The sequence below is a fragment of the Carcharodon carcharias genome, chromosome 37 (genome assembly GCF_017639515.1).
Source record: "Carcharodon carcharias isolate sCarCar2 chromosome 37, sCarCar2.pri, whole genome shotgun sequence".
In the NCBI taxonomy this organism is placed as follows: Eukaryota; Metazoa; Chordata; class Chondrichthyes; order Lamniformes; family Lamnidae; genus Carcharodon; species Carcharodon carcharias.
Window position 1 is genome coordinate 7,963,255 of NC_054503.1, and position 12,582 is coordinate 7,975,836.

A 12,582-nucleotide genomic window follows, 5' to 3' on the forward strand; every position below is an offset into this window, starting at 1 on the left:
CCTGGGAGTGTTTGATGGGGACAGTGTAGAGGGAGCTTTACTCTGTACCTAACCCCGTGCTGTACCTGTCCTAGGAGTGTTTGATGGGGATAGTGTAGAGGGAGCTTTACTCTGTATCTAACCCCATGCTGTACCTGTCCTGGGAGTGTTTGATGGGGACAGTGTAGAGGGAGCTTTACTCTGTATCTAACCCCGTGCTGTACCTGTCCTGAAACGTGGCTAGCAACCTACCCTTTTGCACCACATCAGGTAGTCCATATGGTTCGTACTCCGTTTCATCAAACGCCACGGACAGGTGATGCCGGAATTGCCGATTTTTCTGTATTCTTGCAGCGAGTTCAGCAGTGTTGATTTTCATCACGAGCTCCGCAGGATTTAACTTTTTTAAATGTCCTGCAAGATTAGCATGTCCTTTTGACCTCTGGCTGGTCTCAATCTGGTCCCATTCACCTGCCTGGGCAGGCTCACCACCAATGTGCTGTCCAGCCACAGGCTTCTTGTCCTCAATTGATGTCCGTGACTCTGAGCCAGCCGCCTTCCATTGGTCGCTCTTGAGAGTTTCAGCCTTGCACTCATAAAGGTGATTGACAGCTTTAAACAAGATCTTGTTAGACGCCTCTAGCTCTTGACGCTTGCTCAGATGATCAGAATAGTTGAGCAGATTGCGATCAACCTCTTCACTTTTCTTTTGAATGCTTTGTCGCAAAGCTTCCAGGTCAGCACCCAGCTTGCTTGCTGTGGTCTGCGCAGTAGCTTAAAGAAATAGCAAGAATATTACATTAAAAAGTGTTTCTGACTGTGTTAAATCAGACAGCGTCTTGAGGTAAAATCCCCAATTGAACGAGCTTAATGAAAAATTTGTTTTGGATTTCCATTTTGCAGTTGCTGTATTTTATATCATTTTCACCACAGATGCAAAAAGTTCTTTTGTGAAAATTAAGTCCACATTGGAATATTTTGAATTGGTAAATTCTCAAGAAAGTTATTGCCACCTCCCTCTTTCAGAAACCTCTTGACTGGTTTCCTATTCAATAACTTTTGGCCTAGTACAATGACAAACAGGAGCAGAATGGGACAAGTTACAAGTCAAGACGCCCTGGAAAAAAATAATAATCTGTCTTAATCTGGTGTCTTTCACATTCCAGATTGACTTACTTGATTACTTAATGAAGGGCAGCTAGAGTTGTTATGTAGGCAACCGCTGCAGCTAACTTTAAACACTAGCAAGGTCCCACAAACAGTAGCTTTGCTGTCTTTCAAATATGTTAGCTGAAGGATAAAAGTTGGTCAGCCAATGAAAGAACTACCTACAAATTGTGCAATGCCTTCCTGAACAGACAAGGCCTCAAAGGCTACACATCTCACGGTGAAACACTCTCGCAATTCAGAAGTATTCACCTAGATTACATGCTCAAGTTCCGGTAGTGCAAAAATGCTACATCTGAAACAAAATTGGAAGACTTAGCACCAAGAAACCATTCAGCTATCAAGACGTACAAATGCACACCCTCTACAAATATAAGCCAGTCATAGAATCAAACATTTTCATTTTAAATGCAGTTAGCAGAAAAAAATGTTTAGGCTAACTTACAGAAACTTCAGCTAAGTAAATCTGAAGGTAATCACACACCTGTCCACACATTCCAAATCCACAAGAACACAAGGAGGAGGAGGAGTAAACCACATAAACTAATGAGCCTGCTCTGCCATTCAATACGATCATGGCGGATTTTAATTCCCTGAGACACCAAAAATCTGTTTATCCCAGCCTTAAATGCACTCAAAGATGGGGAATCCACAACTCTTTTGGGGGCAGAGAATTCCAAAAATTTACAACCCTTTGGAGTGAAATCCAAATCACTTTCACTATAAAACAGGGATAGGGACATCTATTTTCTGGGTTAAATAAACACCCTGCAAACGAAAGGAACGTTCTCCAGAAAACGGGAGATTCCAAAGTTTCCATCAAGAAATTTTGGCCTCAATTAAGAGACTGCTCTTCATCCACAAGACCAGTGAGCGGGTGAGAGAGAAGCTTTTTGACAAATGGCACCACGACAACCACATTTTACAATCAGCTTACAGGTCAGGAACGTGGCTGCTGAACAATTCCTTTCCATCTACCGACTGGGAACATTGGAGTTATTGCAACATCCTAACTACTGCATTAGTTTGTCCTGGACAGTGTCCACGACATAATCTAGGACAAAGCAGCCCCACTTGATTGGCACCCCTTCCACAAACATTCACTCCCTCTACTACCAACACACAGTGACAGAAGTGTGTATCATCTACAAGATGCACTGCATCACCAAGGCTCCTTAGACAGCATCTTCCAAACCCATGACTGCTACCACCTTGAAGGACAAGATCCGCGGACACATGAGAACACCACTTGGAAGTTCCCCCTCCAAGCCACTCACCATTCTGACTTGGAAATATAAAGTCGTTCCTTCACTGTCGCTGGGTCAAAATCCTGGAGCTCCCTCCCTAACAGCACTGTGAGTTTATCTACACCACATGGACTATAGCAGTTCAAGAAGGCAGCTCACCACCACCTTTTCAAGGGCAATTCTGGGTGGGCAATAAATGCTGGCCTAGACAGCGAAGCCCACATTCCGTAAAATGAATTAAAAATAAAAGCAAGTGAGCCCAGGACCAAGGGTGGGATCTGCTTTCCTGTGCAAATCAGCATCATACATCGCCTTTACACGAGGGAGCACATTCAAACCAACAAAACAAAAACATGTCCACTTCTGAAATCCTGCCTTTCTACACAACTGCTGCACCACCAAAACTGATAGTGAGTAATACGTCTGAAAGGTAATTCACACGGTACCTTTTTGCTGGCTGCCGTCCGGCAGGAGGTCCTCACAAGGACCATTCTCCTGCGTGACGTCTCCAGGAATCTCCTCTTTGCCCACAGGGCTTCTCTCCCACTGCTTCAACTTGGCTTGCAGTTCCACCTTTTCTTTGTTCAGCTCAACAGCTATTTTCTGCAGATGGCCAACCTGCAAGCAGCATTCGAATAGGTCAAATGTATTTCTGGAGCCTGTGAGTCTAATCTTGTCAGGCTGGTTTGAGCAACAGCAGCAATTCAATGTTCCGCTGCATGCTACGTCAAAATCTGCACATCAGAAAGATTTTTGATTGTCAAGGCAGTCAAAGATTATGGGGGTGGGGCTGGCAAGCAGGAAAAGTGCTGTTAAGGCCACAATCAAGACAGCAATGGTCTTATTAACTGGCAGAGCAGGCTCGCAAAGCCGAATGGCCTACTCTTGTTCCTATTTCTTACATTTTTACCTTTGCAAGGGCTTGAAGCATTAAGAAGCATAGATAAACGGAGCGAAAAATCTCCAGAAAGAGGGAATCTGACTTAACAGGAAGAGTTCCTGGTGGCTCAGCTAGTGTGGAACTGAGACGCAAGAGAACTTTCAACTTTGCCACGTTAGCGGAGCTCAACAGCAGAGAAGTTGGGGTGTTAAACTGTCCTCAGTGCCTCTGCCTTAGGGAGAGGAAATCAGTCAGAGTTTCACCTCCTAATTGCTACCTGGCTGGGAAATTCAATGAGGAGAGGACACTGTCCCACTGCACACGTCAAGAATAAAATCATGGCCAGGTACCAGAGAGCTATCAGCATCTATGGAACCATGCTAGAAGAAAATTCAGCAGTGGGGGGAGAAAGTTAGGGTGGAGGGAGAAGGAAGAGAAAGGCAAATCACATTTTGACGTGAGGTTAGAAAGAAAGCCACAATCTCAATTTTGAATTTAGCATTTCCACACGACAAGTTAAGTTGTACCTGTCTTTTAAGGTACCAAAGCATTTAACTGTAAAGTGTAACCGTTCTAACAAAAGTTTGCTTCAGAGGATAAAAAGGCCAGCATTTATATAGCGCTTTTCGCAAACTCAAGACACCCCAAAGCAGTTTACGGCCACTGAAGTGCTCCTGAAATTCAGTCTGTTGTAAAGTAGGCAACATGACAGTCAATTTGCATATAGCAAGCTCCCATAAACTAATGATCAGATTATCTATTTTAGTGAAGGTACTGGAGGGTTAAGTATTGACCAGGGCACTGGGGATGACTTCTGTTCCACGAAATAGTGCCGAGGGATCTTTCACATCCACCCAAGCAGATGAACGTATCCTCATTTTAACTTCCTGCATTACTGCTCTAAAAAGTCCAAAAGTAAACCTGCGTTATGGTTCTGTACAGCCCTCCAACATGACAAAAATTCAAGATTCATAAAGGTCACAACTACTAACCTGCATTGTCTATCACAAGACTCCCACAGCCAGTCTAGCTGCTACCAGCCTCAGCCACAAAATCCCTCGGATCCCTTAGTGCTCTGGAATTAAGACTCTTGAATTGAACCCAGGGCAGTGCGGTCACAGAAAAACAGTCTGATCACAGGCAAGTGGAGACAGGTAGGATAATAAATATACTAACATTTCCTACATTACAGAGGCCATTCACTTCAAAAGTACTTCATTGGCTGTAAAGTGTTTTGAGACACCGTGGTCATGGAAGGGTGCTATATAAATACTTTCTGGTATAAAACATAAAAAGGTGGAAATGGCCCCTCTTAAATCCTGCAGAGAGTTACCTGCAACATTTTGCACCTTCAGGAAAAGAGGGGGGAATATTGGAAGATAAGGGAGAAAAATAACTGTACAGCACCTGATTCTGTAGCTCAGACTTCTCAGACCGGGTTTGCTCCAACTTTTCCTGAAGCTGTTCCTGGGAGTGCTTTGCATTTGTGACTGCGCTGTTCAACGCCTTACATTCTTCTTCCAGTTCCTGCATTTGGTTTTGCATCTCCAGCATAGACTCCTGCAATGTATGGCGTTCCACCTGGCCATTTTCCTTTCCACTTTCACAGGAAGTAGTGCCTTCTAAAGCCTTCTGCTTCCACTCCCGCAGTGCCCCCAACTCTCGCTCAAAGCAGCTTCTCTCTTCAGTACTCCCTCTCAGCAGAGCCCCGCTGGATTGGATTGTGTTCAATAAGTCTTCTTTCTCAGACTGCAAGTCACTGGCTGCCTCCTGGGCTTTCTGAACTTCCAAACAAAGCTGTTCCTTCTCTTGTTCTAGAATTGTGCATTTCTCATTCAAGGAGTTCAATTCCTTGTTCAAAGCATGAATCACTTTCTGGTTCAATTCTTTTGTTACTCGGTGTTCCTCTTCTGAAACCTTTAAGGCTTCATTCAATTTGCCAGTCACCCTTTCCACTTCTTCAATCAGCTCTGCCTCCGTTCTCAATTCGTCAACTGCCCGCTTTCCTTCTAAACCAAGGGCAAATTTGGAATCAGCAATTTCTGCTGTTCCCTCCTCAGTTAGTGCTTCAGCTTCATCTTGGGATTTCTTGGTATGTAGGGTCATCTCCTCCTCCAACTCACCAATCTTCATCTGCAAACCATCAGAACATCTGACGTTCTGCCAATGCTGGGCCACGTCACTATCATCGCTCTCCACATAACCCAGTTCCTTATACTTCCTTAGGCTTTCAATGCCCTGTGTCAACTGAATTATATTTTGCCGTGCAGAACTTCCTGCCATGGTCATCCCCGATTCGTCTGAGAGAGCCCCCGTAGATGGGACAGAACCTGCCCTCTGCCCTTTTGGTACATCTGACACCTTTTTACAACTGTTAGTTTCGGCTTTTGTTATCTGCTGCGCCTGCTTTTCAGGATCCTCTTCCGGTTTTGGCATCTTCTGCACAGCTGAACTGATTAGCAAGGGCACCTTTAGTTCTACGAATTCATCCTCCCGTGTCAGGATCAAGTGGACTGCCTGATCTTTAGGTAGGAGCAATGAGTGATCAAACAGGTTCTCACCATGGCTGAGCTCTGAATTTTGTACAGTTCCATCAGCAGGCACAGCTCTTCCATTTATCGGGGGGGCTTGCTCACCCACAGACAACACGCCGCCCTTTTCATGCTCCTTTCGGCTAGCCTGAGAAAACTGCCCACCACTGGTTTGCTCCAGCACGGTGTTCCTGGGGAAATCTGCATTGTCAACACACTCCCTTTTGGAGAAGTCCAAATTTGTCTTCAAGTTAGTTTTCAGCTCGTAATTCTCCGTCCGAAGGCATGACAGCACCTTTAAAGAATTTTGCAGACGTTCACTTAAAACCAGAATGGTCTGGTCCTTCTCTTCCATGCTCAAGAGAAGACCCTCTATGTTCTTACTTTGGGCTTCCAGGGCCACTGTTAATTGCTGTGTCTCCCTGTGAATTTTGGACTGTAGATTGTCAAACTTATCCTGAGCATATCTTTTTGCTTTCTCTTCTTGCTCCTTCTCTATGGTCAGCTCGTTGCACTGTTGCTGAAGGTCAACGAGATGTTTCCGATGCTCTAGCAACTGCTCATCAAACTCGAGGCGCTCAACAACTTTGTGCTTTAAGTACTCCAGGAAGAGTCCTCGATTGTCCTTCTTATGACCACTCCCATCACCCCCCTTCATGATTTCCATAAAACAAGTTTTCTCCTCATTCAGCTTCTGTTCCAGCATTTCTCTCGGGTCACAACACACGTGATTGGGCTGATTTAAAGACATCTCACTAAGCTCAAGGTTTTGAGCATCTCTGTGTTCCAGGCATTCCAGGAGGTCGTCACTGCTCTCACCGGCAACAACAACTGGCCTGCCATCTGCCTTTATGATCGCCTCAATGCAACTCTTTTCACTATTAAGTTCCACAATCTGTTGTTCAAGCTGCTGTATCTTCTCAGATGCAGCATTCTGCAGAATCTGAATTTCATCTTCATCTGATCTCTTGGGGCCAGCTTTGGATCTGGTTAGCTCTGAGAATTTGCTGCACTCAAGCTCCAGCATCTTATTGGTCTCTTGCAGCTTTGACACGTTGACTCTCTCATGCTCCAGGTCTTTCTCCAGGGTACTAATTTGCCCTGCCTGTACAGTAACCAGTGTAGTGGAGTACTCAGCCTCTGCAGCGCATCTTTGCATTGCCTGCTTCAGCTTCTGCCTCAGTTCTGCTACAGTCTGCTGGCTTTTCTGGCCTTCGATCACTTTACTATCAAGCATTTGTTTCAGGTTATCCAGCTCTCGCTGTAACATCTGATTTTTCGTTTTTACTTCGTCCAATTCCACCTCATGTTCTCTTAGGTGTACAGACACTGTGATTGGTTTGTCAAGCCAGTCAGTCATTGCCTGACCCTTCTCTACAGAGTCACTAGGTCTGACTGCAGTTTCTGCTCCACCCGCTTTGAATTCTTTCTTTGTTTCTTTGTCGAGCTCCTGGAGTTGTGTCCCCGCTTTCTCTTCAGGATCTGGGAACACATCCCTTGCTGCTTCCAAGCTTCGGGATTCTGTCCATGCTCCACTTTGCACAGCTTCCAATTTTACTTCAGTGTTTAAGCTTGGATCTTCCTTGATGTTGGTCCCGTTGTCTTGGTCCAAGGTAATAGACTTCGCCAGGAGTTCTAATTCTCCAAGTTGACTTCCTTCCATAGAGTCCAACATTTTCTCTCCGACTTTCACTGGCCATCCCACAACTGTGTCTGTACCATCAAACTGCCCATCGTTTGATTGATGGCTCTCTTGCTCTTCACCTGGTTCACACTCGTTGACCTCGTTCTGATCTGTCATACTCAACTCGCTTACCATGGCAGCAAGACCAGCATTTCCGGAGTTCAGGTGGAATTCATGTTCCAGTTTCTGCTGAAGATCTTTAAGTTTAGATGCAAGAGTCAGGTTTTCAGCTAAAGTTAAAAAAAACTTTGTTAGGCTTGTATATGACGACATAACTATGTCTCTTGCTCAAAGTCATAATAGCAAAAGCATTCCTTCATCACCTGCCCTTACTGCTATGGCATTGCCCAAATGATCAATACAATTGACCAATGTCTCAGTAGATAGTAACCTCGTGAACACACTGTTAATGTAACATAGACAACTCATGATTCAGTCTACTATAATTGAAAAGCTGCTTACACACTATTTCCCACTTTCCTCACATTGCTTTGTTTGCACAAGGTTTGTAAAATCAGATAGAGTCAGCATGTTAATGGACAGGTAGGTGCAAATAGCAGACTGATCAGCTCGTACCCATTCACAAAAGCCCACCCTGTCCTATCCCAGCTCAAATGGATGAAACCTCCAAACGGTGGCCCTTGGGAGACCTGGAGTGTGAGCACCAGTGAGGGATTGAGGCGAGCTCCGACTAGAAGGCATAACACTAAGCTAACTGTTTTACTAGCCACTCAGGAAGAGCACCCAACATTCAATTCAATTTGAAGAGTCAGAGTTTAACACTCTAAACTACTGTTACTCTTATTCAATAACTTTACTGGGAATAAACATCAGGGGAGAACTACAGCACAGGAGATGCCTCACTTTTAATTGCTTCCCTTGCTTTCTCACTCAGGTTTAGCTGTTTCTCCAGCCTTTTCATCTGTGCTTCTAGGTGCACGATTCTCTGAGTGCTTTGGTCTTGCCAGGTACTGATGCGGTCTTTCTCCTTAAGCGCTTCCTGAAAGGAAAAAAAGAGTCACAAACAGAAAGTGAATAAAATAAGCAAGGTTACTCTGGAAACTGCTGTTGATGCACCAACAGCAACCAGTCCCCAAACACCAATAACCTAGACGTTATAGCAACACTGGAACACTAGAAACCAGCACATGATCCTGGATTCAGTCAAATAGGTTGCCTGCTTGTCAGACCACTCCCTTTGTTCTTCTCACCCTACTCTCATTTGGTCCCCTGCACCACTGGTTGGACAATGAGGACAAGCCCGAGACCTGCTCCCAATTCTCCTCAACATTGCTCTATAAATCTAACCTCCTCCTCAGTCCCTTCCTTGAGGGCTAGCTATGTAAAACTCATGTTCTACTGCTCTCTAATTCTAGTGTATCAGAATAGCATTTCTGTTTTTAAAGGGGATATCAATTTTCTGCCTCCATCCAATAAGATCTCCTTGCTGCCAAGTTAATTGTGATGCTATCAGTGATGGGGGAGCATCTCACGTGGCTCCACTGAACCAATACATAGATATCCAACCGATTTTACATGCTGCGTATCCACCCAGCCGCAAGTATTCCTGGAGTCCAGAACATTATTGTCACCACAACACATCTTAAGATAGAATATTGCATAGGTTTACTCAAATAATACTTGGACTCCAAGGGTTAACTTGCTGAGGTGTGATTACACAAATTAGGGTTTTATTTCATGGAATTTAGAAGGTTGGGGTGGTGATCTGATTGAAGGTTTCACAATAGTGAAAGGGGAACAGATAGAGAGAAACTATTTCCGCTGGCTGGGGAGTCTAGGAATACAGGACACATTAGAGCCAGACCTTTCAGGAGTGAAGGGTGGCAGGAGTTTGTAATTCTTCAACAAGCAGCAACTGATGAATTGTTAAATTTTCAATCTGAGACGGATAGATCTTTGTTAATCAAAGCCATTAAGGGATATAAGGCAAAAGCAGACAATATGGGTCTAGGTCACATATCTAATTGAATGTTGTAACTGATTCCAGGAGCTAATTGGCATTCTCCAGCTCCGAACAGCAGGGAACCCAGAAACATTAAAAGACAGGTTTGTTTCAATACTGTAACACCCACATTAAACATCACCTGGAGACTTTCCTGCAGACTGTCCCCCTTCCTCTGATGAGTTGCAAGTTCCTTTTCTGCACAGCGAAATTTAGCTTTGACTTCCTCCAACTCCCTGTCCACCAGCTGTTTCTGTGCTGCCATCTGTCAGAAAGAAACTACATAAGCTCAGAGAACCGTCCCGGCAAACACAGAACTACAAGGCCGAGAAAACATGTCGCTGAGGTCAGGACATCGACACAATTTGAAAATCCCAGGTAATTTCACCCAGCCCATTTACCAATAACATCTGAAGAAAACCGGCAAACACTTAACCACAACGAGCATTTTACATGTAGGTTTTGTACTAAGTTGCTAGTTGTTTTCCATTAAACAGTACATGGTAATTTAAGGAGAAAAAAAGCTGGTCAGCTGAGATCATCTGACGAAGTTCAGACCAAGATGGAGGCTCACCCCCAGTTCCACACAAAGCTATGTACTCCGTTTACAGTGCCAAACCAATTGCAGAGATTGTGCAGGACTGAAACTGGTACATAGTGGTGGTTATGTTCCACGACAGCTTCCTCCTATCTCTATTAGCATAAGCTTCTTCTCTTCCTTTCTACCTGCAACAGATATCCCCTCAAATGTATCTGAGCTGTTTGGTCTCAACTACTCCAAGTTTCTTTATTTCTTTTTTGTCCTTTACTCTTTCATGAGATGTGGACGTTGTTGGCAAGGCCATAATTTGTTGCCCATCCCTGATTGCCCTTGGTGTGTGTGGCTTGCTATTGTGGCTGATATTGTTACTAAAAAAAAAAAAACAAAATCTTGGATGATTTCTTCCACACCCAAACCATAAATGTTTCAGGTAAGAACTTTGCATGCCTTTGAAGTAAAATTGTCTTGGTGCATGCAGTTGCCTGCATGCCATGTTCACAAGTGTGAACATGGTTCTGGTTAAATATTATTAAATTACACATCAGATAGAATAGGCAAGACTGACAAATGAATGAGGAAGATTTTTTTTTGTTCTTTCATGGGTTGTGGGCATCACAGGCGAGGCCAGAGCGTGTTGCCCATCCCTAATTGCCCTTGAATGAGTGAGTGTCTTGCTGGGCCATTTCAGGGGGCAGTTAAGAGTCAACCACATTGCTGTGGGTCTGGAGTCACATGTTGGCCAGACCGGAAAAGGATGGCAGATTTCCTTCCCTAGAGAGTATTGGTGAACCAGATAGGTTTTTTTTTTAAAAAAAAAAATTCAATGATAGTTTCATGGTCACCATTACTGAGACCAGCTTTATATTCCAGATTTATTAATTGAGTTTAAATTCCCCCAGCTGCTGTGGTGGGATTTGAACCTGTGCTTCCAGAGTATGAGCCTGGGCCTTTGGGTTATTAGTTTGGTGGCATTACCACTATGCCACTGTGTCCCTCAATGGTGGCGAGTTCCACAGTCCTAACACTATCTGGGTAAAGTTTTTTTCAGATGAACATAACAGAATATCCTCCTGAGCTTCCTCTCAAACTCATGGACAAAAATTAGCTTCTCTTACTTTATCGATTGCAGACTGTAAAGCCAGGTGCTCAGTCTTGAGCTTCTGGATCTCCTGATTTAGTTGGTTTTTCTCTTGCTTGCATTGATGTTCGAGGTTACGATATGCACCTTGCTGGTCTGACAGTTCCTATAATCAGGTAGGGCAAAACCACAAAACACCTTTTATTAACAGATTCATCAGTTAACATTTCTGCAAGTAATGCTGAGTAATAGAATAGGTGTAATTAGTGCACCGTACCACGAGAAGCAAACTCCAGCTTCCTGGGTACTTGTCATCCAAGAAGGCAAGCTGCCAATATTGATAAGGCATGTACTTACACTTCAAAAAGCAGTCCAGCGTACAATTCCCCACAAGCAACGTATCAGAGTCCTTCTGTTGTGAAAAACCTAATTTCAGCCTGTATATTAACTGGGGCACTAGAACTGCACTTAGATCTAAGAAGGATTAGGAAGGAAGTGGGGAAAGGCAAAAAAAGCCGGGACACTTGCTCCCCATCACCACCCAGTGCTGCAAAGTACAAATCTGTGCAAATCTGCATTGCAGCATCAGGCTTGGCTGTTGTGCCCTCATGGATTAACAGCCCACTGCTATGCTCAGTGTTAGTTCCCACATGAACAGTGGGAGATAGCAGAGAACTGCTGGTGCTAGTGGAACCATATCCCAGCACCAGATGTGTCATCTTGGAACCAACTCTTGAACCCTATTTGCCTCCTCACATCCCAAGTGGAATCGGTGAAGAGTGAGGCAGATGCCCAGGTGCTGGCTCTCAACCGGAAATGGATACAACTCTTTCGAGTCAAACCAAATAAAAGAAATTAACAAATTAGGGGACAAATTAAAAGGCAGCCCCTTAAAGGGAAACTGCAAAAACAAAAGACAAAATTGAAAGGAAACTTACAAACATTAAATGAGGTAACAAGGCACGCCAGGCAGCGGGTGAGGGCAGGGAAGTGAAGGGCGTGCAGCAGCAGCAGCCCATACAGGAAATCACTCCACACCATGCTAAAGGGCATGGAGGGCATTTCCACGAGGCGACTCAGGTTGCAGGGCTCTGGCTCCCCAGGGAGGGTTCAGGGCTTAGGGCCAATGTGGAATTCTGCCCGAACAGGGGTACGCTCGGACGGAAGACACTGCGCACCTGTGCCACCTTGAGTCCCAGTATGGATGTCTGGGCCAAGCACGACTGTCCTAAGGTCCTAAATGGCATGGGCCGCGAGCTGGACATCTACCGATGCACGACAACTACTGTGGAAGTATCCAGCCCACTCATCTGCCACCCAGCACATCCCCGATCCTGGTAACCCCGGCAGCCACATCCCTTCTCTCCCCCAGCCACCGAAAATGGCGGAGGTGCAGATTCCTGAGCAGCAGCTCTCTGACGACAGCCGCTCTCCTCACGGCAGAGCTGTGTCGCAAGGCAACCACGCTCCGGACTTTGATCAAGTCCTGGTAAAAGACAGGCAATGTCTGCA

The 12,582-nt window shown here is 44.8% G+C and overlaps 1 protein-coding gene across 3 annotated transcripts in view; it reads right to left on the reverse strand.

Moving 5' to 3' along the window:
* The window catches only part of LOC121273029 (centromere protein F-like), a 35,768-nt gene that overhangs the window by 5,008 nt on the left and 18,178 nt on the right, over nt 1-12,582 (reverse strand). For 2 of the 3 annotated variants that reach the window (XM_041179973.1, XM_041179972.1), the window contains exons 9-14: nt 11,108-11,236; nt 9,594-9,716; nt 8,353-8,488; nt 4,681-7,718; nt 2,840-3,011; nt 232-753 (exon numbers count right to left, since the gene is read on the reverse strand). In XM_041179973.1, coding sequence (XP_041035907.1) covers nt 232-753; nt 2,840-3,011; nt 4,681-7,718; nt 8,353-8,488; nt 9,594-9,716; nt 11,108-11,236 — 4,120 coding nt within the window. The other variant, XM_041179974.1, reaches the window with a different exon arrangement.